We start from the raw sequence: 24,807 nt of genomic DNA on the forward strand, positions 1-24,807 counted from the left end.
GACATGCCGGATCCAATGGCGGCGGTCTCGAATTTCCACGACGTTTGCAAAGGTCAAAGGTCAGCCGAAAGACTGCCACAGTGACCTTTGGGCCAAATGCCTTAAAAATTAAGTGATAGATATTTTTTTAAATATGTAACACCCCCGAATATCCATATTCAGGCCATGGCGAATAAAATGGCGTTGGTCTCGATTTTGTGGGACTCTTACAAGCGTCCGATAAAGGGAACTACACTGCAATGCTAGGCCTCGGGTCAGATTTGAGATTCCCGAGGTCGCAGAAAAGAACACAGACCATCACGACGATCGGCTCGTCGCCGTGATCGCAGAGGTGTTCGGCCCATCCCGAACAAACTTACGATTGTCGACGTAGGCGCGCGTGAACGTCAAACCTTTGCTTCACTGGAACGCCACGACGGTGAGGCCTTCCGGGCTGATTTTCGGATATCTTATAGAGCTACTGGAGACGCACGCGTGGAACTGTAGTACGTCCTCGGGCGACCTTTCTAGGAGGCGCGGTCTCGTTTCACTTTTTCAGCCAGGATCCAGTTAGAGTCTATGAGGTGTCTGCATGCACAGAGCCAAAGTGAAGGACGTTTTGTACGACTGTCGGAGGCGTACGTCCGAGACACCGAACCGTTCGTCTCGGCTCGCTCTCCGACATATCCGAACGTCGGACCGTGATGTTTTATCGGTGGCGTGTTGTCGCGCGTCAAAGTCGGCAATTTGTAGGCGTTCGTTTGGGGCTACCGCCGCGACCGTATGTCCGTTTGGCCCGAAACCTATACGGCTGCGATCGGGGCCGCGACCCGGCCGCGGTGATGGTCGCGGATTTGTTCTGCAACTTTTGCATCAAAGTCGCACATTTCCAGGCATTCGTGCAGGGCTACTGCCGCGAATTGGTGGGCGTCGCTTATGCAAATTAGTGTGTCACCCCGCCTACTTTGTGGGAGTGGTTTATGTTAATGCAGGGGTGTGGTTCTGGCTACTTTGTGGGCGTGGTTTATGCAAATGAAGGATGTGGTTACGGCTACTTTGCGGGAGTGGCTTATGTAAATGAAGGGGCGTGTTTCGGCTACTTCATTTGCATACCACGCCCCTTCATTTGCATAAGCCAATCCAACAAAGTAGCCGAAACACGCCCTTCATTTGCATACCACACCCCTTCATTTGCATAAGCCAATCCCACAAAGTAGCCGAAACACGCCCTTCATTTGCATACCACACCCCTTCATTTGCATAAGCCAATCCCACAAAGTAGCCGAAACAGGCCCTTCATTTGCATACCACTCCCCTTCATTTGCATACCACGCCCCTTCATTTGCATACCACGCCCCTTAATTTGCATAAGCCAATCCCACAAAGTAGCCGAAACACGCCCTTCATTTGCATACCACTCCCCCTCAGTTTCATACCACGCCCCTTCATTTGCATAAGCCAATCCCACAAAGTAGCCGAAACACCACGTGCCTTTGCATAAGCACTCCCACAAAGTAGCCGGAACCACTCCGCTTCATTTGCATACCACACCCCTTCATTTGCATAAGCAACTCCCACAAAGTAGCCGGAACCACGCCCCTTCATTTGCATACCACGTCACTCCCACAAAGTAACCAAAACCACTCCCCTGCATTTGCATACCACACCCCTTCATTTGCATAAACCACTCCCACAAAGTAGTCGAAACAACGCCCACAAAGCAGGCGGGACTCCGCCCACTATTTTGCATAAGCCATGCCCACAAAACAGGCGGGACAACGGCCAATAATTTGCATAAACCACGCCCACAAAGTAGTCGAAACCACGTCATCAAATTTGCATAAGCCACGCCCACAAATTGGCCGGAACCACGCCCCTTAGTTTGCATATCACACCCCTTAATTTGCATAAGCCACTCCCACAAAGTAGTTGAAACCACACCCACAAAGTAGGCTGGACGCCGCCCACTAATTTGCATAAACCATGCCCACAAAGTAGGCGTGACGCCGCCCACTAATTTGCATTAACCACGCCCACATAGTAGTTGAAACCACGCCCATCAAATTTGCATAAACCACTCCCACAAAGTAGCCGGAACCACCCACAAAGCCGGCGGGACGACGCCCACCCATTTGCATAAACCACGCCCACAAAGAAGGAGGGACGACGCCCACTAATTTGCATAAACGACGCCCATGACATTTGCATATGGTTACATAACGAGTAGGCGTGGCCTAAGATAATGAGAGGCGTGGCCTAACATTACGAGAGGCGGAGTCATTAACGAGAGGGCGTGGAGTTTGTAACCAATGTGAGGTGTGTGTGTGTGTAGTAGTAGTAGAAGTAATACATACGAGATGATGCCTGATCTTCTGACATCCATATTTGGTTGACTGGATGGCATTGTCCTCACCTGGAGAGAAATGCCCCCGGAAATATGATTGATTGATTGATTATTTATTTATTTATTTATTTATTTATTTATTCATTCATTCATTCATTCATTCATTCATTCATTCATTCCCTCCCCCCGGAAATAAATAAATAAACAATGCCAATGCCAAAGCATATTTTAGACTGATTCAGTATTGACCATATTAAGCCAGGTATCACGGCAGACAGCACTAATATAATAGACAAACGTGAACGGAGCACTGTTGCCAACATAGTACACGCATAGTGGCCATACTTACTGGCATACTCACCATAGCCTGGTCAAGGTTTCCCCCTGGTGGACGTGTCATTTCCAACTATTGCCAGCCCATGGAAACTAGGGGCTACTGATACTATTCTCTGCCTATCGGGACGTAACTCGGACGCTGAGTCGGGTCTTAAATACATTTCAATTGTACATTTAGTTGACAAAAAGGTAAAGTGTGATTTATTTTGATTTATCCTTAGTCCTTAGTCCTTGTCTTGACTTTTGACTTGTTGACTAAAAGGTAAAGAGTGATTTATTTTCATTTATCCTTAGTCCTTAGTCCTTGTCTTGACTTGTTGACTAAAAGGTAAAGAGTGATTTATTTAGATTTATCCTCAATCCTCTGTCCGAGGTCACGAATCTTGACTTGTCGCGAACCAGCATGTCGTGGCACTGTAAGCGACTGCCTGAACCACTGAGCCACCGTGGAATACTCTGAGCCAAGGATTGAGGGTATATTTATCGTCTTGTTTTTTTGTGAGACCTGTGGGTCTGTTCTCTGCATAGTAACCGGCAGATCCGGTTGGAGACCAGGGAAGAGTATTGTGAACAGTATCAGTGGGTAGATAGACACACTAGTTGTCAAAGTAGACAATGCTGTAAAAAGTGGGGACACAATCTTACAAGATTTTGAAAAGACCTGGTCAACGATCTTTTAGACCATCCCATCTAAAGTGAATATGGTGGCAACAACAGCCAAACCATTCAAATGATACACTCCAGTCCACAATGTATGACCTGAATTCTATCTATTCAAGGGTCATCGTACTCCTGTCTATAGTGACGTGATGTTCATATTGTGGAGGATGCCCTCACATAATGAGCTGGCAGTCTGGCACCAGTCTTAACTGCCATGTTCATTGAGGATGGAATGCAAATTCAGAAAGCCAAGTCCACCAGCATGGGACCCAGAGAAGTTTGGATGGAAAAAGAAAGATCTATCCAGGCCACTGAGCCCTCCCAATCTACCTGAAGATTACAAACCTGCCCCAGATGACATTTTTAAATTGTAAGTGTGTCTGTAAGAGTGAAAACCATTTGCCACAGACATAATGATAATGTTCTGTTGATGTTTTGGTGTAGAATGCTCACTATAGGCCTGAAAGAGTTAATTCATAGGAAAGGAGATGTGGTGGACATGGACACTTCCAAATAAGCCTTTATTTTGCAATGCAAATGTGTTGCATTTGCATTGATTATTGTATTTTATGAAATGTAGCTGTTTTAAGCATGGAGGGGTTAATATCTATAAAAATGCTCTATTCTGAAATCAAATGTACATATCCACATTCATGGATAAACACCCTAGAAAGAAACTTTTATGCATTTAGATCTCAAAAGATATCTTTTATGGGATGTCGGGGATTTCGAGCATGATTGAGTTAATATGCATTAATCAATAATGCATTAACCATAAATCAAATATAATCTGCATATCCACATTCATAAACACGGTAGAAAGCAGATTTGATGCATTTAGACCAAGTATTTTGCATTAAATATCAGGTATTTGTTAGTGTTTCGTGCATTAAGGGGTAAATAACTAAAAATGCTCAAGGGATATCATTGGGCACCCTCTTGAACTATTAAAGGTGACCCCAAGCTACAAATATCAGTTGAGAAGAAAACGTCGTCGTCGTCCCCCCCCCGGCTCCCGAACTATGATGTGTGAAAACATAGCAATGGAAATTTGGGGCATGACTCCACTCCACACCACCTCCCAAATCTAATATAGGATGTACCCACACCTTCCTATATGGTTCGGTAGTCAATTGACTACCGACTACCCAGCTAGCAGAAGAATGGTGGCGGGTCATCGGCCCACCCAACTGTAGGACTAGGAAGACATGACCTCTGATAGCACACTGTAATGTGCATGGTCCTTGGTGGCATGCGCTTCACAGTTCATGCCTGCAACTCCCTCCCTCACCCCACGCTATAATACAATGTTATTCTAACGGATCTACAGTAATAAAGGAGAACAGACACATGAACTTTTATTTCTTATTGTAATGGATCTAGTAAAAGAAAAACAGTATGAACTTTTATTTATTGTTTTATTTAAAGTGACAACAACATCAAACTGTCTTTGTAAATAATTAAGCCTACTCCAAACAATTGCTGTTTTCTATCCCATTATAAAATTGTAAGAGAGTGAAATGATTGTGTTTTAGCTCCTTAAGCCATTCTGGACGGGAACCCCTTTTGGTGTTTTAACTAAGCATTATGTTATACTTTAGCTATTGAAAACTAGCAGATCTACAAGCTCATAGCGCGCCACTAGCTTGTAGGTCTGCTATTTTTGAAAAAACTTGAAAATGCGGCACAAATCTTTGAATATATATTCTTTCAGAAGACTTTTTTTTTTATTTCGACGTCAGGCCTAAATGCAGGGTTAAAACACCAAAAGGGGTTCCCGCCCAGAATGGGTTGGAGGCAGTAGCTTACTCTGAGTCAAGTCAGCATCGCTGCAAACTTTGGCTAAAGGAATTACCAACAGTTCATACTAGCGTTAGCAGGGGGGAATGAGGTGAATCCTCCAAACGTCAATCATTTAAGTGTGCAAATTAGTATCGCGTCAGGTTATTAGAATGTCAACAAACATTTCTCACAGGCAGACGGAAAGGAAAATATATATTTAGCAAATTAAAACGAGCACAATAACGTAAATATAAAAAGTGCTATGACTACATAAAATGCAATTCTAGTGCTGTCTACGTAACATGCTATAAGTCTGTATAAAATGCTATCTAAGTCTACATGAAGTGCTATCTAAGGGGCTATGGGCAAGATGCAATGGTGCCTGTCATCACATAAAATACAATTTCACTGCATTTTTACACAATTACTTTGATTAGTGGCGATAAACAAGTGTGCACAACATGTGTGGACATGGAAAAGCTCTCATGGAAACATTATTCTAAGTAGTCTTATTATACTGTATTCTTTGTTCTGTATAGTATTTACTGTATGAAGGCTCACTATGTCAGGGGTTCCCACACTTTTTTAGACCAGGTACCCCTTTTGGGGTAGACATTTTTCCAGGTACCCCCTCATCTGAAGCGACCGCAGAAACCTTTCAAGTGTCCTGAGTCTTTTTGTTGTTTCTGCAGCATGCGTCCTGCTGTTACTGTTTGAGGTCACGACAGGTTGACTGATGTTGTAGTTTTAGTAATCATGTCAGCTATTGGCCCAAAGCAAACATGGGAGAAACACAATGAACAACACAAAAAATACATTTATTGCGCAACTTGGCAGAAATGACCACGTAGATAAACATAATTTTAATGTTAAAAAAAGTTAAACGTTTTTTTTTCTGGGAATTATTTCGGGTACCCCCTGGCTATGCGTCGCGTACCCCACTTTGGGAAGCGCTGCACTATGTGGGTGGGGTCAGTAGATGGATTAGCTCTTCCAAAGAGAAGTAACCATATCTGTCGCACCAGAGAAGACTTTTAGTGGAGCCTTCGCTACCTCCACCACGCCTCCCTTTATTTCTGCTCCCGCTATGCCTACAAGAACCTCTGGAAGATCAGATCCCTTTATTCTCTGGCTCCTATCACGATCATCTCCGTATTCCACGGCACTTTTGACCATGCCCACAGGAACATCCACCACGGCCTTAACCAGCCCAACTGCTGCACCACCTACTAAAGCTGGAACCGTCATCACCACCTGTTATATTTCCCCACCTGCCACTTCTTCTCTTGCCTTTTCTTCTCTTCCTCCTCCCTTCTCTTCCTATCTTGTTCCTCCTGTCTCTTCCTGTCTTCCTCTCGTTTCCTCTCCTCCTCTCTCTTTTCTTCCCCTCGTCTCCTCTCCCACTCCCTCTTCTCCTCCTCTCTGCTCTGTCTGTCCTCTTCGCGTCTCTTCCTGTCTTGTTCATCGGACCTCGCTCTGTCCTCCTCTGTCCTCCTCTCGAACTCCATCTTGTCCGCCTCTCTCCTCTGTCTCTCCTCCTCTGCTTTCTGTCTGCTCTCGTCCTCAAACCTCCTCCTGTCCTCCTCGCGCCTCTGGCTCTCTTGTCTCTCCCACTCCATTCTCATGGCCTCCTCTCTCTGCCTCTGTACCTCCTGCCTTTTCCTTTCCTCCTCCTGCTGTTTCATCTCTTCCTCCCTCCTCTTTCTCTCTGCCTCCTCTTGGATCCTTCTCTGGGCCTCCAAGTACATCTGATCTGTGTAATGCTGTCCACCGTTGGCCACTACCATCCTGTCAATCTTGGCTAGCAGACGGGTCACCTGTGTCCGCTCTTTCTTTCTGTTCTCAAAAGCATGGTACCTTCCCTCACACTCGCTAACCAGCTGCTTAAGTGCTGGGCTTTTCTCTATATAATCCTCCACGGGTATGTCGATGGCGTCTTCACCGGTGAACAGAACCAATGAGTACTTCAACGCCAGCTTGGAGAAGTTCTCCTGAATCCACCTCATGGTCATCCGCTCCTCTTCGGTGAACCTTGTTCCCAGCCTGATCACCAGCAGGAAGACGTGCGGACCGGGCACGGTCAGGTACACGCACCTCACGATCTCCTCCTTCAGCTGCTCGTTGGTCAGCGACGTGTCGAAGAGCCCAGGCGTGTCGACCACCACCACCTTTCTTCCCGACACTTTGCTTTCAGATCTACTGGCCTGCCGGGTCACCGATTCAGGCGAGGCTTCCTCGACAAACTCCTCACTTCCCAGGATGGTGTTCGCCGAGGCACTCTTGCCCACGCCGGTCTTACCCAGCAGCACGATACGCACTTCGGATCCAGCTGCTGACACAAATGATAGTGTGTTGTAGGTATAGAGGATATTATTATGACAGGATCACAAAGGGAAAAAAAGTGTTTGATATAAGTCGGCCTCCTGGTGGCGCTCTAAAAGGCAGATGCGAAAAAGGCAGGCCAGACGTTTTTCCTTGGCCTCTAAGGAGTGTGCATACAAAGTTGTACTCGGCCTGTGATTGAACATATGCAAACCGTGTCCATCTTGCCAGCAAGATGAAGAATTCGTCCAAAATATAATTTAGCTATTGAAAAATAGCAGATCTACAAGCTCATAGCGCGCCACCGAGTGGCACGCTACGAGCTTGTAGGTCTGCTATTTTAGAAAAATCGTGAAAATATTTATTTCAGAAAGGATTTAGAAGAAATCTTTTACATTTCGAGGTCAGGCCTAAATGGGTTAAACAACGTGAAACTCACCGACATTGCAGCTGTACGAAAAGCTTGAATTATCCTCGTTCTATCTGCAAAGCGTTTGTGTTTGTGTCTAAGTGTTGGAGTTTGGAAGTGCTCGTCAAAGTCACTGAACGCCGGCCCTGCGTACTGTGCGTAGCACCTGTTTCAAGTTTGCACATAATGCAGGAGGCAGCAGGTATTATGTTGCTTTACTGATAACGAGCGCTTCCAAACTCTGACACTTAACAGATAATCAGCTGCAAGGTATTTCTTGACAAGAATTAGCTCATAAAATGTCTACGGTGGATTTTTATGAAACAAACACTTTGCAGATAGAAAGAGGATAGGCCTATTTCAAGCTTTTCGTAAAACTGCAATGTTGCCGAGTTTGACATTGTTTAATACAATCAGATAGGACTTTTCAGTTTGGATGTATGGGCTGTCAATGGGAAATTGCACCTATTACCACCTTGACGCGGTCTGCATATGGACAATAGAGCCACCATGAGGCTGAAAAATGTCAAGTGTCTTCTTGTTGTCCAGGTCAAATAATGGACCTTTTTAGGACCCTTATGGTGTCCAGGTAAGATGTCTTCTTGTTGCCCAGGTCAAATAATGGACCTTTTTAGGACCCTTATTGTGTCCAGTTAAGATGTCTTCTTGTTGCCCAGGTCAAATAATGATTTAGGACCCTTATGGTGTCCAGTTAAGATGTCTTCTTGTTGCCCAGGTCTTTTTAGGACCCTTATGGTGTCCAGTTAAGATGTCTTCTTGTTGCCCAGGTCAAAGGTCAAATAATGTCACAAGGGGTTAATTTGAACCCTTTCTTCTACCTATCCCCAAAACGAACCATAAGATGGAGATAATAGAAATACCATAACTCTTGAAGTAAACAACATAAAAAGACAAATGACCATATTTTCTATATAATTTGGACCCAAGGAATTCATTAAAGTGGTTATTATTAAGATTCAAGCACATCTGGACTCGATTTCAGGAACCAGAAATTGAGAAATATAACATTTATATCGTACAGGGTGGGGCCACCCCACAGAACTGGCATGCCTGGTGGGGCGAGATAAGGACAATTATGCACGCACACACGCACGCACGCGTGCACACACACACACACACACACACACACACACCTCTCTCTCCCCCCATTTCCTATCAGACTACTGTTCACCATCAATAAAGGCAGAAAAAGCCACAAAATCTAAAAAGGACAACTCACCCATTGTGTTCCGTATGTTGCGTGTATTCTTTTACCTGTTGAAGAAACACAACGATAAAATGATTTGAATCAAATGAATCAATACGTGTGCGTGCGTGCCAGATCATGCCATTTCCAAGAAATTATACCTCCTGGTACACTGTGCGCGTGCACACACTGTACATAGTCATACAGTACATATCTCTGCTGTCTGGAGATTTTAAATATATTTTTTTCAGAAAATTAAGAAAACCTTATATTATGAAAACAAAGCAATACTGCCTCATCAAAGTTGGTGTTGCGACTTTATATATTATTGTCAATTACTTGCATGAGAGGGAGAGGTGGTAGAGTATAGCTGCTTTAGCAGACAGTTTGAGGGTCCAATGGAGTTAAGAGGTTTTGTCCAAAGCGTTTTTACTACTTTCCATTGGTTCAATATGTAAGAAAAAATCTAAAACCTCAAAAATGGAGTTAGGTGGTTTCCTCCCGACAGCAACGATTTATGCATACTGTGTATATATATATATATATATATATATATATATGTGTACACATATATGTAGACATACGTTTATTTGGCATTAGTAAATAAAACATTTTGACTTGCCTTAAATGGGCACAAAAAAATAAATAAAACACTGTACAACTGTAACAATTTCTTTTTTTTTTAGATAAATTAAATGAACAAGTTGAATCTAGGTGGGTGGATCTTTGTTGGTTGTAAAGTGTCTTGAGACAACTTGTTGTGATTTGACACTTAATAAAATTGAATTGAATTGAATTGAATTGAATTGAATTGAAATGAAATGAAATGAATTGAATTGAATTGAATTGAAATGAAATGAAATGAAATGAAATGAAATGAATTGAATTGAATTGAATTGAATTGAATGATATACCAGAGTAATCACATGAAAGCAGGAATAGAAAGATATATTTCACCAACCTGAAGGAGACCGTACAGTAGTCCAGAACAGTTGTCTGAGTTGTCTCTTCAGTCCAGCAGCCTGCAGGCTATATATAGGCTAAGCAAACTTGCTTTCACTTTCGGTTGTGCTTTTCTTGTAAATGGCCTGATCTTCCAGAGCTCGTTATGGGAGGGAGGATCGCTCGCTCGCTCTCACGCACGAGTCAATAAATAACATACATAATGATAATGGAGTTATACAATGCTATTCAGGGATCTGCCATGACAATAGTCACACACACAAAAAAACTAAATTGCACACACAGTATGGGACATTACAGCAGTGTATAACATTTCAAATGGCCATAACTCTGACCATTGCTCTGATCAGTGCAATATATAGGACTGGATCTCTGGAAAATCTAGTGCTCTTAACCCATTTCGGGTGGGAAACCCTTTTGGTGTTAGCATTATGTTATGCTTTAGCTATTGAAAAATAGCAGATCTAAAAGCTCACCAGTGCCGCGCTACAAGCTTGTAGGTCTGCTATTTTTGAAAAATCGAAGAACGACTGACATAGAAACATAGCTTTTTCAGAAAACTGTCAGGATGTAGAAGACATTTTTAGAATCTGATCAAAATGGGTTTTTAAAGAGTGAAAAAACATTAGGGTCTTTAAAATTGTATAGAGAACACAAACACGCAAGATAATAGAAATGTTTCCCTAAAAAGCTGTAAGAGAAGCTGTTTATTGGGTCTTTTGTATTAATTGTACACTTTTTTTTCTTTTACAAAAAAAGAAAAACTACATTATTTACAGAATTAACTTAAGAATGGACCTTTTTTCTGATTTAGGCACAACAATACAGGAAACCTCAGTCCAAAGAGTAATTCAGTTTAGATTAGATTATTACATGTCATGGTTATAAAAAAAAATAACCAGTTAATATGAAACTATGCCATGAATATGAAAGATTTCAAACAATTTAAAGACTGTCTAATTCGTCCTGTTGAACTTGGGACTAACAATGTAGCTCTGAAATAAAATTCCTGCATTAATGGGGACAAAATAAAATAAGTTTAACATATAAGATCTCCGTTAGTTTAGTGGATATTCATGGAGCTCTCTTTGGGACAAGAGATCTAAACAAAGAAAACAAAAAGCCACATCTCTGGACTCGTCTAACTCAACTCCAAACCACCCTTTGCACTCTCAGAAATCACTTATAATACACATCGTCTCAATGACTGCAATGAGACCCATTTTGGTGTTTTAAACATTATGTTCTAATTTAGCTATTGAAAAATAGCAGATCTACAAGCTCTACCGAGTGGCGCGCTACGAGCTTGTAGTTCTGCTATTTTTGAAAAATCGTGAAAATATTTATTTCAGAAAACTGGAGGATTTAGATGAGTTTTTTTTATTTATTTCGAGGTCAGGCCTAAATGGATTAAAAACACCAAAAGGGGTTCCCATCCAGAATGGGTTAAACCCATACTGCCTTGCAACGGCACTGTTCGTTTCCTATACAATGAGGAAGTACAGTGGCATTTTATTAAACGATGTACAAACACATATACTGGATTGGCAGCAACACGCAGTTAAAGCAGGTATAGGCCAAGTGATATTCTTTTTGCTTAAAACAAAGTGTTATTAAAGGAGCATTCAGTGATTTGGGTGATTTTGAAAAAAAAAGGTCCACCCGGTAACAAAATGTGCACATGCACACGCTCTACAGTGGGGGAAGTACAACTGACCAACAGCACGTGCACCAATGCCCGCCCCACTCGATCATGATTGGCGGAAGGCCCCTCTCATCCTGATTGGATGAAGGCTTTGCCACCCAAAGCCCAAACCGAAACTAGGGTTTTTTGACCCCAGGGGCTCACTGGGGACAGGGAGGAACTCCTTATATGGTCAGCACACTTTATAGTAGGGAGGATTATCCAAAAAATAAGAAAAAATAAGTGATATTTGAATTAAGTGAAATCACTGAATATACCTTTAAATAATTAAAGCTCTACATTCTGATAGTAATCACTGCTATAGAGCAGGGGTTTTTGAATATTGTGTATGGTAAAATAAATAAATATAAAAGCTATTGCCGTGAGTGCTGGATTTCTCCCGTGTACAATATTGTGTACATTCATACATGTACAGTATCTATAACCACTTAAACCCTCAATACCTAGTAAATTTGGTCTGCTCTCTTTCCCTCTCAACCAAATCTCTAAAATCACAATGTGTCGCAGGTGTGTGCACTTGTAGAAACTATAACAAAAGATGTGACCACTCCATCCTCTTAACTCATGCTGAAGACCCACACTATAGTGTTTGTTCGGTAACAGCGGTCTCACGGTCTCTCTAGCTCTTCTTCAGCAAACATATATTTTCAGGTTGGTTGCAAATTTACATAGAGAATACCCAATTATTAGCTTCAGTATTATAGTGTAAAAGTTCAAATTTTTCTATACTATCCTGATTTGATCAAATTGACATCCAACCCAACAATGTGAGAACTGGAGGCCCCTGCTTAAAGGAGCATTCAGAAGATTTGGGTGATTTGGAAAAAACCCTGGTCCCGGTAAGAAAAAAAAAAGTGATATTTGAATTAAGTGAAATCATGAATATACCTTTAACAAGCACTCAGGAATGATTTCTATCAGAATAGAGAGCGATCTAATACTTATTAACAAAAGAATATCACTTAGTGCCTATGCTGCTATATACTCAACACTGTTAGTAATACAGTCGGCTTTATCTGCCTGTTGAATCGATCGTGTGTTCTTACAGTTGGCTGTCAGCAGAGGGCGCCAAATGTGTACAAGACAACAGATGTAACATTTACAACAGGCTCACAAAAATACTACACAATGTACTTGTTTAAGTTGTCTCAACCCATGCTTCAAAAATAAGTGTCTTGTACACAGTAAAAAATCCTCTGTTAATTGAACCGACTCATCTGTAATTCTGAAAGCGTACACATCACGTTTACAGTCTGAGTCAAAATACACTTTCACGGTGCACAGGGAACCGCTGGCACTCCATCACACTTATCAGCAGTAGTCAGACAATCGGAGATTTCCGCCTTCTCAATAGGTCTAAAGACAATGTACGGGGGGGCTTGGATGCTGGAGTACAGCCAGCAGTAACAAAGCTGCACTCTTGCTTTGAAAAGTAATCCTGTTGCCATCTGAAGGGAACAACCTTAAAGGGACACTTCACCCTTTTTGCAAAAAAATATATGTTAATGACGTTTAGAAGATTTAGAACACTTTCCTGGGGGTCTTTGTGTGTGTAATGTGGTTTTAGATATTTTTGATTGTAGCAGTGAGCCCAGTGTCTCTGATGTCATCGATACTGGGCTCACTTCTTTCATGGACTACAATTCCCATAATGCTTTGGTGCACTGCTCCTCCTTGTGGATAGGGGGGACGGCTGTCTTACAGAGACAACATGTAGTCCAGGAAGTAAGTGAGCCCAGTGTCGATGACATCAGAGACACTGGGCTCACTCCTAAACTCTAAAATATCTAAAACCACATATTACACACATAAAGACCACCAGGAAAGTGTTCTAAATCTTCTAAACGTCATTAACATATATTTTTTTGCAAAAAGAGTGAAGTTTCCCTTTAAGTCTGTGCATTGGTTCTGTGATGCTTCTGTTAATATGGTATATATTTTTTTTACATTTCGGAATTGTTCCCAGACTTCCCACACATTTTTTTGCCACAACATTAAATTTAGACGTCAGACGTTATCAATAGCCGGGATCTCCGATTGTCCTGCTACGCGAGACGAACGTTCAGATGAATCTAGTGCAACGGCAGCACATACCTCAGAATCCCATGACGAGATCTAAATTAGTGCTGATGGATTGCCAAACTCATTAGCATATTACTCCCAAAGTATGAGGAGAAAATAAACATTTGGACAGAGTTGCTTGTTAAAGGGGAAAACCACCCATTTTCAACATTTTACTTTGCCATTAATATACCTTAGAGCTGTTGTGGAGAAATAATAAAAAGTCCCCCCATTCTGTGTTTCCTAGAACTGTAATTATGAAAAAAATCATGGTGTAATTATGAAAGATTAACATGGTGAAACACATCTTGATGACATCAAGATGTGTTTCACCATGTTAATGATTTTTTTTCAGACCTCTAGTTCTAGGAAAAACAGAATGGGGGGACTTTTTTTTATTATTTCCACACAACAGGTCTAAGGTATATTAATGACATAGTAAAATGTTGAAAATGAGTGGAATGCCCCTTTAAGCAGAGGGCAGAAGCAATGGCAGAAATTAAAAAAGCATCCTGTTACTTGTACACAAGTATCTAAGTATGCCAACATTGGATTTCAGGAGAAAGAAACAAAAACTCTGCCAGTTTAAATGAGAACAAAAAACCCCCAAGTGTTTCACACATTGAACACAGAACCACCCAAATGCCCGTGACGGCCAGACACTTCATCTGTAGCATCGTGTTGAGCGGTACATTCATATTTCACAGAAATGCAGCAAAAATACTAAAGTGACATTTTCTTACTCACGAGGCAAGAAATAAAAGCATTGAAAAGCTGGGTGTTATGTCCTCTCTGACATACTGTCAATTCACAGTTGAAACTCATCTCATATAAACGCGCGCCAAAAGAAAATGAGTTTTTCCCCACCCGAGATATACATTTCTGCCTTATGAACGCAAATAGTTTTTAAAACTAAACTGATAAAAGTAAAATCAACTAAGACCAAGGCTGTAGCAGTGGCACCTTCAAAACATAAGAAAGAAAACTTTGTTTTATTACGATGCATGCTTGTTTTCTTTACGGTTTCATTTTGTTTGTTTTGAAAACAGCCATTCCCACCAGTAGTGGTGAACGCTGAATCCGTGCTGTGGCTGGTGTTTCGTAATATGTGGCAGTAGATAAATAAAAGGGCATAAATGTGCACTTTTCGATGCCCTTGAATCTCCACCGGTGCTCCCGACGAGAAGGGGGGGCGAGAAGGTGTCGCCGAAAGGAACAACGCAGAGGCAATTCACAATGGTCTCATCTTGCTTATGCAGCCTGGAAAAAAAACAGCAAAAAAAAAAAAAAAAACAGCAATTCCAACTCCATTTTGCAGGCAAAGGCCATGCTTGCAACATTTGTTTTTGCGTGGGGTTAATACTATTGATCATATACGAAAAGTGGTGAGGTTAGATTTAAAAGGAGTTGGGGCCGGTTCCTCTTCTGATAATAACGGTGTGGTATATATGGATGGAGGAGGAGGTTCTCAGGGCGCTGGGTTCTGTTGGTTCTGCATACGTCTCTCTGCGGCTGCCGCCATGGTTCTGCGTCTCAACATGGTCAAGTCCGTCACGGGGCCCGAGTCCTCCTCCAGTCTGGGCAAGTCGTCCTCCTGTTCCTCTGGGCTCTTGATCAGATATCGCCTGTAATGTGGTGGAAAATAATACAAACTAAAGCTGCAATTCATGTTAAATAAAAAAATACTGTAAAACAACTGCGATGGTGTGGACTCCTTTGCTCTCCTACTGGGACATTTAGATCCTGTGGTCGGGCAGGACCACTATTGGTAGAGGTATTGCATGAAGCTCAAAGCTTAAAGGACCACTTCACCACTTTTCAACATCTCTTCATATAATTGGTCCTCACTAATGTTCATGATAAAACACCACCATTTTTTCCTACTCAGTCTGTGTCTCATAGGAGGGCTTTGGGCAGTTCGGACATCCGTCCACCAGTGACATCATCATTAGGCAGATTATTTTTTTAAACAAGATTTGTTTTAAAATATATTTAGATTTGTATTATCGTGAGAACGATGGCTTCAACTTTTGCATTGCAACTTTTCAGGAAAAGAAAGCCTGCCGTTTCTATTAGCTTGGATTCACCATCGATGATGAGACACTCCTATGAGACACAGACTGAGTAGGAAAAAATGGTGGTATTTTATCATGAACATTAGTTAGGACCAATTATAGGAAGAGAAGTTGAAAAGTGGTGAAGTGGTCCTTTAATACACAGGTGACTTAAGCCCAAACCACACCAAATGGTCACTCGCGTTGGGACAAAACAGTTTTAAGGTCAACCACACCAAATGCAACTCATTGCAACTCAATGAGTTGCGTTGGTGTGGTCTTACTCCGCTAGCATTTATTGAAAAATTAGGATCTAATTCACGGCAGCATTTGTTTTATTTGAGCTCTTATTTTGAAAAGCCACAGTTCAAGTCTACCGGAAGTAGCTTATCCTAAGGACGCTCGACGGAGCCGAGACAGGCTTTGTTTACATGATCGATCTATGCCGGTGCACTGGAGAGCTCCACATCGCCGGCTCTGTGCCGTCAAAGAAACGCTGTTTTGACCAAAATGCCATCTGGGACAAGGAATAGGAGATACAGGCGATTGAAAGAAACGGATAGAATGGATTATTATGGCGACGGCGATCTAAGATGGGCGATCCAGTGATGTGCTAACAACACAGCTAGCTAACCGGCTAACGTAAGTAGCATTATGGCTCGATCCATCGAATGCACTATAAAAGCGCAATTGCCATTAATCTTCGGCAATGACGCTATAGGAGAACCAAAATGTTTTGGGAACCAGCCTATAGTTCCGAGCAACAACAGTGAACCAACCTGCGTGCTTGCTGGAGCAGCTCCTCTTTTCTCTGCTTCAGCATCTTCTGCCTCTCCTCAGCCGACTTGGAGAAGCGGCTCCCTCTGATCTCCATGTTGTCAGGCTCGCTGGGGCCCGCCTGGGCCGCTCCGCCGGGCCCAGCCTGGGCCGGGTTCACCTGTATAGAGGCCCGCTCCGTTGCCTAGGGGGGACACAAGTTACCACATTTTGCCTCAGAGCTTTTAACCCATTTTGACCCGAGATCAGATTCTAAAAATGTCTTCTACATCCTGACAGTCGTTCTTCGATTTGTGGACAAATACATATTCATTTGGGGGTCCTTTGAAAATGTTTGAGAATCACTGGTTTAAAAAAATATTCAGCTCTGAATTTAATTTGGACAATTAAGTAAAGAATCGCACCTGTGCGTCAGTGTGCGAACTGTGAGAGGTGCAACTACTTTTATTGTTATGGTTACTGTGTAGTTAGTGTGCGTGTGTGTGTGTGTGTGTGTGTGTGTGTGTGTGTGTGTGTGTGTGTGTGTGTGTGTGTGTGTGTGTGAGAGAGACAGAGAAACAGCAGGGTCAATACTGTAGGTCACAGTCTCTAAACAGCAGGGGTGAATGAGTCATGCTCATACATACATACACACAAAGGTCCAGTTTTCAATGTAATGAGTCCCGGGATGCAGGGATGATCTTTTAAATGGGACATTTTACGAGTCCCACTTCAACGACGTTAGGAGTCATATTTTGCCATTTTTATAAATTGCAGCATTTAACTCCCATTTCATTTTATATGTTTACAATGTGGTTATATTCATGTAGAAGACATCATTATTATAACTAAAGCTAGCAAAATAAACTAGAATAAAAAACAGTACAGTAGTGAATCCCGTGTATGCAGAGGTCGTTGTTTTATTGCGTCCCTCAACTATAAACTGCGTTTTGGGATGCAAAATGCACCCCATTTTAATCTCTGAAGGTCCTCATTCACAACGGAAATGTACGCGCAGGTGTAAATTAAGTGTATAAAGGACTGTGTATATATTACCCTACGCTGAACCTGCGATAAGCTCCCGTGCCCATTCCAAAAGGGTTGTGTACCACAGGTACACAGGTGTATGTCGTAATGAATGCGAGCGCCGAGTGCCAAATGATCGGGAAAATCACCCGACAACTTAATTTGCATTGTTCCACGCCACATTTCACACCATAAAAAGGCGTCAAGCATGACTCGGCAGACAGCAGTAAGAAAACAACAACTATATAACGAAATAGATGTCCTTCTGACAGTGTGGAAGCAACAAAATAATTGATTCAGCATGAAGACTTAAGCCTTCTGAATAAATAGACGCAGGCCGTATGCCCTATACACCACCCTAGTACCAGACGTGGACGGAGTTTACGACCAACGGACGCCAACGTCAAGTTCATGGCCATGAATTCCCACGTAACGTGGGAATCCTCGTGAATGCCCGTACGCTCACGATATGAGAGTAAAACGCCGTTGTGAATGAGGTCCAAAGTCACTTAACCCATTTTGGGGCGGGAACCCCTTTTGGTGTTAGCATTATGTTATGCTTTAGCTATTGAAAAATAGCAGATCTACAAGCTCATAGCGCGCCACCGAGTGGCGCGCTATGAGCTTGTAGGTCTGCTATTTTTGAACAACATATTTTCAGATGGGGGTCGGCGGCCAATTACATATATTTTTTGGGGTCCTTGACATGAAACCTTTTTAACACAACTGACAGAAACATTTTTTGGAACTGTCAGGATTTAGAATACATTTGTAGAATCGATGGTAGGTCCAAAGTCACTTAATGGAGGCGGTTGGCACCACTCAAAAAAAGGTAGGTTCTGGGTAATGGAAGAGAGCATTAATAGCTGACCTGTGTGGGGAAAGGCACCTGGATGCGACCCTCCAGGATGTTGTCTGTGGTGACCTCTACGGAACGGGTCAACTGGAGGTCCTGGAGCACCATGTGGTAGGGAACCTGGGGGAACATCTCCTGGATCTGATGAGCCTGCAGGAGGAGGTGGACAAGGAGGAGGAGAAAGGGCGGTGATCATTGTACACGGCAGGAGGTATAAGGAGGAGATCAATCGGCTCCTGATGGCTTTGGCAAGGGTTGAAAGAATATATATTCAAAGATTTGTGCCGCATTTTTATGATTTTTCAATAGCTAAAGTATAACATAATGCCAAAAGGGGGCCTGGGCCATGGCTCAGTGGTCCAGGCACCATGGCTGGTAATCCAGTCTGGCAGTGTGCTGCGGGTTCGACTCCCGATCCTGACGGCCTTTACTGCATGTCTTCCCCCCCATCTCTCTCCCCATTTCTTGTCAGCCTACTGTCTGTCCCTCCATACAATATATAAAATAAAGGCGAAAGCCACAAAAAAAAACATTCATAAAAAAAAACACCAAAAGAGGTTCCCGCCCAGAATGGGTTAGTAACTCAAAATCCCCATGGTAGCTTTTACTCAGAGGACAGGCAACTTGTGAGAAAGGTGAAAACGAGAGCAATAATTCTGTACATAAGCAATATTAACGAGACAACATGATTATTGTTGTCACTATTTTGTGCCACCTAAGGAGTTGTGTCCACTGTGTAATGATGTTAACACAATCATTCCCGGGATTCCTTCAAAATAGGAGCTCTGGGATGCCGGAAAGTAACTATCAATAAAGGCACAAAAGCCACAAAAAAAACCTAATCTTAAAAAAATGCATGGCAGGAAGAAACTGACAAAAACAAAATGTCACAGCCCCAAAACAACTAGCCTGGAAAGCCATGCCGGTCATGTGAATTCAAACAACTAGCCTGGAAAGCCATGCCGGTCATGTGAATTCAAACAACTAGCCTGGAAAACCATGCCGGTCATGTGAATCCAAACAACTAGCCTGGAAAACCATGCCGGTCATGTGAATTCAAACAACTAGCTTGGAAAACCATGCCGGTCATGTGAATCCAAACAACTAGCCTGGAAAACCATGCCGGTCATGTGAATTCAAACAACTAGCCTGGAAAACCATGCCGGTCATGTGAATTCAAACAACTAGCCTGGAAAACCATGCCGGTCATGTGAATCCAAACAACTAGCCTGGAAAACCATGCCGGTCATGTGAATTCAAACAACTAGCCTGGAAAACCATGCCGGTCATGTGAATCCAAACAACTAGCCTGGAAAACCATGCCGGTCATGTGAATTCAAACAACTAGCTTGGAAAACCATGCCGGTCATGTGAATTCAAACAACTAGCCTGGAAAACCATGCCGGTCATGTGAATTCAAACAACTAGCCTGGAAAGCCATGCCGGTCATGTGAATTCAAACAACTAGCCTGGAAAACCATGCCGGTCATGTGAATTCAAACAACTAGCCTGGAAAACCATGCCGGTCATGTGAATTCAAACAACTAGCCTGGAAAGCCATGCCGGTCATGTGAATCCAAACAACTAGCCTGGAAAACCATGCCGGTCATGTGAATTCAAACAACTAGCCTGGAAAACCATGCCGGTCATGTGAATCCAAACAACTAGCCTGGAAAACCATGCCGGTCATGTGAATTCAAACAACTAGCCTGGAAAACCATGCCGGTCATGTGAATTCAAACAACTAGCCTGGAAAGCCATGCCGGTCATGTGAATTCAAACAACTAGCCTGGAAAACCATGCCGGTCATGTGAATTCAAACAACTAGCCTGGAAAGCCATGCCGGTCATGTGAATTCAAACAACTAGCCTGGAAAGCCATGCCGGTCATGTGAATTCAAACAACTAGCCTGGAAAACCATGCCGGTCATGTGAATTCAAACAACTAGCCTGGAAAGCCATGCCGGTCATGTGAATTCAAACAACTAGCCTGGAAAACCATGCCGGTCATGTGAATTCAAACAACTAGCCTGGAAAGCCATGCCGGTCATGTGAATTCAAACAACTAGCCTGGAAAACCATGCCGGTCATGTGAATCCAAACAACTAGCCTGGAAAACCATGCCGGTCATGTGAATTCAAACAACTAGCCTGGAAAACCATGCCGGTCATGTGAATCCAAACAACTAGCCTGGAAAACCATGCCGGTCATGTGAATTCAAACAACTAGCTTGGAAAACCATGCCGGTCATGTGAATTCAAACAACTAGCCTGGAAAACCATGCCGGTCATGTGAATTCAAACAACTAGCCTGGAAAACCATGCCGGTCATGTGAATTCACATTATCATGTGTTTTCTGCAGACCAAATCTGGCCCCGAGCGCTGGGTGGGCGTTTTACAGAAACCAAAAAAAGTAGCAAAACCAATCAGTGTCTGTCAATCACAGGGCTCTGAGAGCAGCCTGATTGGCTCTTCCACGTGACCAGCATGGTTTACTAGGCTACAGTACCTAACAACGCCTTTACAATACAAGTTAACCCATTTTGGGCGGGGAACCCCTTTTGGTGTTTTAACCCAGCATTATGTTATACTTTAGCGATTGAAAAATAGCAGATCTACAAGCTCATAGCTCGCCACCGAGTGGCACGCTACGAGCTTGTAGGTCTGCTATTTTTGAAAAATTGTGAAAATGTGGCGCAAATCTTTGAATATATGTGACCAGATTTGACATCGCGCAAATTACAGCTGTTCACCAGAGGAGAAAAACTTTCAAAATGAGGCACAGGCAGACTCTTCACATACTAGAGCATGTCTGAAATAAGTGTCAGAGCTGAAATCGACATGTAAATATGAAATAAAAGCTTAAACATGTAGCTAGGTGTAATGTTAGAGAACACAGAAGTGAACCTTTCAAGCCTGTTTTCTCAACTCGCTGTTTTCTGCAAGACATTACTCTATAAGCCATATCTCCAAAACTGGTGGGTCAAACTGAACAACCAATATGTCAATTTGAAGCTATGATTCCCTGCTTTCATATGACGTGAAAAAATTCAAAAAAATCCAATGGCAGTCCCTCAGTCAAATTTAGTCACATATATTCTGTCAAAGTGAATGTTTTTAACTCAGTCCAAAATGGGTTAAGATAAGACTGTAGACGTCATCTCACCATGGCGTTGAGCTGGGAATTGTTGGCCTGAGCGATGCCCAGGATGTTGGTGGTATGCATCACTTCTACTGAGAAACTGGGCAGCCAGCTTGCAATACGGGAGCCTGTAGAGAGAGAGACATGGGCAGAGGAGTTTAATAATTCTTCACATTCACCTTATTATAATAATCCAAATGTATAAATCAAGACACATTGTCATCTACAGAACAGACGTTTGAGATATTGTCCACCGGTTACAAAGCTAATTGTCATCTGTAGTTCTGTAGAGACAGTTATCATTATTAACAGAATGTACTGTATGCTCCTTCCAACGTCTCCTGACATTTCCGACAGGCTTTCCAAACTAGTTTGGAGTCAGGACGAAGCTATCCACAAAAAAATATATATATATATATTTTTTTAAATAAATATTTGTACATTTAAAAACTGTGTACATTGGTGACTATAACTATAGTCTACCTGATCTTGAGGCCTACAAAATCGGGAAGAAAAGAAAAACAAAACTTTTTATTTTATTATTTATCAACTAGTCAACTAGTACCAACAAGGTCGACTAGTGGATTTACTAGTCGATTTACTAGTAAACTAGTCGACTAGTTGCTTAATGCCCTAGTGACAGGTCTCTTCGTATTGCTTAGATAATCTCTCCCAACTGTCTTTCCTCAGTGCCAGAAGGACTCACCGTCAAAGTGAAAGAAGTGGTTGTGCTGGTTGACGTGGGGCCTGGCGTCCGCAGGAGGGCCCCCAGGGGCCAGGTTGTTTTCGGAGGGCCCCGCCTGCCGCTGGCCCCCCTCCTGTCCCCCGTCCCCGTTGATGTTCAGGGACATCCGGCAGGTGGGACACGAAGTGTCCTGCTCTAGCCAGGAGCGCAGACAGGAGCTACAGAGACGCAAACACAGAACCTCACACACGGGAAACACACACTTTGTAACCTCTTCAATAGAGGCCAAATGGGAAAGGTCTTATACAACTTAAATAACTTATTTGAAACGTTACTCGTGTGAAAAGAGAACAGAATACAAACATTTAAAATATATAGCATCAGGCTTGGCGTGAAGGGATTGCAATATAGTGATGCACCGAATATTCTGCTGCAGAAAATATTCGGCAGAAAATGGCTAAAAATGCATTTTCGGCCTATTCGGTTTTCAGTGTATGCAATTAATGCATTCAAAAGAGCTGAATAAATGTTTTATGGACCCATAATAGTGATTATTATTTAAGTTCCAAGTTTTGCCATAACCATTTATTTTGCCATAAATCAGGTAGCTTTAAGGTAGGACAGCAATGGTAGGAAAAATATATAATATTAATCATATTCGGATATTCGGTATTAGGCCAACTGTTTCCTAGGGGTGGGTCCCGAAACTCGGGACCAAGCAGGTACCGAACCGAACATGCTTGGGTACCGGGTACCCATTACATTAATTCAATTTCGGTTCTAACTATCGGTTCCTACAGACGTGCACAGTCACGTGCTAATTATTTATTTATTTAACATCAAAATCCGGTGAAACACTGTTGTAAGGAGTAGCTGCTGCGAGCGTCTCTCTTTCTCTCTATGCAGAGGCAATAAATAGGAATACAACTTTTTGTTAAATACACATTTTACCTATTATTTTAAATAGTTATATTATACCATTTGGAACCGAAATAGGGAACCGTTAGGAACCGGAATAGATAAGCAGAACCGGTACCGGATTCACAAAAATCCCAATGATACCCATCCCTGCTGTTTCCTATATTCGGTTTCGGCCAAGAATTTCCCTTTCGGTGCATCCCTAGTTTGCATAGATCATTTGGTCCTCATTTTGACATGGAAGGATAAACCAGAATAGCAAGTGCTTATGAATCCGGTGCCTGCATGCACACAGTACAGAACACTGGCTCATTGCTGCTACCGACTGGAAAGATAAAACATACTTGTGGAAGAGATGGCCACATGGCAGCTTGCGTGCAGTCATCATGGTGTCCCAGCAGATGGCGCAGTCGTCATTATTGGCTGCAAGCTCCTCTGCAGTAGCAACCGCAAACCTGCACACACACAACAAAACATTTAAAATACAAATGAGCAAAGTCCAATTGAATCATTTAACAAAAGGAACAAAAAAACAATCATTGTTATTAAAGCTATAACCTTTTTGTGTGTGAATAAAACGTTATTTGAAACATTATGTATGGCAGAGAATGAATTAGGTAGGGGTTATTGCTATTTGGTCTAATGATCATTACATTCCGATCAACAAATCAGAAGGAGAAAACAGTCAAAATCTGTTGGAAATATAACATTTTGATGTGGCTCATAATTAAACTTCATGTTGATATGGCACACTGACCATCAAGAAAATTAACCCATTCTGGGCAGGAACCCCTTTTGGCGTTTTAACTAAGCATTATGTTATACTTTAGCTGTTGAGAAATAGCAAATCTACAAGCTCATAGCGCGCCTCTGCTATTTTTGAAAAATCGCAAAAATGCGGCACAAATCTTTGAATATATATTCTTTCAGAGCGAAAGTTTTTTTTATTCGACGTCAGGCCTAAATGGGTTAAAACATGGTTGGCGACACCTGGCATACATCATGCTCTTCAGGACAACCCAGGCTGTGTATGAATCCTGAAAACTGGAAAGAGAGGGAGACCAAAAGCCGAAACATCCCAATAATAACATCAGTGTTAGTGAATAAAGCGGTATTGGTCACCTGGCCTCCATGTTGTCGATGACGCGGAGGTAGTTCTTGTGTCGCCGGACGCGGCGCTGGACCTCGTGGAACAGATAGCGCAGCTGCATAAAGATCACGAGACTGGCCATGGACAGCCAGATGTTACCAAACAGCTGTGGACAAAGACACAGGAAATAGTGAGAGAATGTCAGAGGGAGAGATAGCAGCGGTGGCCGAACGGATAGCGGTCTAGATACCGGAAGGTTCCCAGTTCGAATCAGCCGTCCGACACGTTAAAATTACCACCGCTGAAATGCCCTTGAACAAGGCATCAACCACTACGATGAAATGTGTTCTATGAGCAGGGCCTGGCTGGAAACAAGTTCTTGAGCTTAGCCCAGATACCCTGGGTAAATATAGATTTCATTTCATTTCATTTCATTTCACACATTGTGTGGGTCACAAACAATGGGTACAGAGATGAGTAAATATTCCCTTTTTTACTAGAAATAAATTGACA

The 24,807-nt window shown here is 42.5% G+C and overlaps 2 protein-coding genes across 2 annotated transcripts in view; both read right to left on the reverse strand.

Moving 5' to 3' along the window:
- Positions 1–3,255: 3,255 nt before the first annotated feature.
- LOC306920617 (GTPase IMAP family member 9-like) lies at positions 3,256–10,040 on the reverse strand (the record flags this gene model as incomplete). The annotated part of the gene is made up of 4 exons (XM_079497427.1): positions 10,001–10,040; positions 9,073–9,107; positions 6,572–7,430; positions 3,256–3,277 (listed from the first exon to the last, which is right to left on the reverse strand). Exons 2-4 carry the CDS (start codon positions 9,074–9,076, stop codon positions 3,256–3,258), a joined length of 885 nt encoding a protein of 294 aa, XP_079353553.1. The 5' UTR covers positions 9,077–9,107; positions 10,001–10,040.
- A 652-nt stretch (positions 10,041–10,692) lies between these two features.
- amfra (autocrine motility factor receptor a) overlaps positions 10,693–24,807 on the reverse strand; it is a 41,307-nt gene continuing 27,192 nt past the window's right edge. Inside the window, exons 8-14 of the mRNA XM_079496847.1 lie at positions 24,327–24,460; positions 23,549–23,659; positions 22,308–22,504; positions 21,626–21,729; positions 18,476–18,610; positions 16,602–16,783; positions 10,693–15,393 (exon numbers count right to left, since the gene is read on the reverse strand). Coding sequence (XP_079352973.1) covers positions 15,237–15,393; positions 16,602–16,783; positions 18,476–18,610; positions 21,626–21,729; positions 22,308–22,504; positions 23,549–23,659; positions 24,327–24,460 — 1,020 coding nt within the window. The 3' untranslated portion in view covers positions 10,693–15,236. The remainder of the gene's footprint in view (positions 15,394–16,601; positions 16,784–18,475; positions 18,611–21,625; positions 21,730–22,307; positions 22,505–23,548; positions 23,660–24,326; positions 24,461–24,807) is intronic.

The sequence above is a fragment of the Electrona antarctica genome (assembly GCF_951216825.1).
Source record: "Electrona antarctica genome assembly, chromosome: 3".
Taxonomy (NCBI): domain Eukaryota; kingdom Metazoa; phylum Chordata; class Actinopteri; order Myctophiformes; family Myctophidae; genus Electrona; species Electrona antarctica.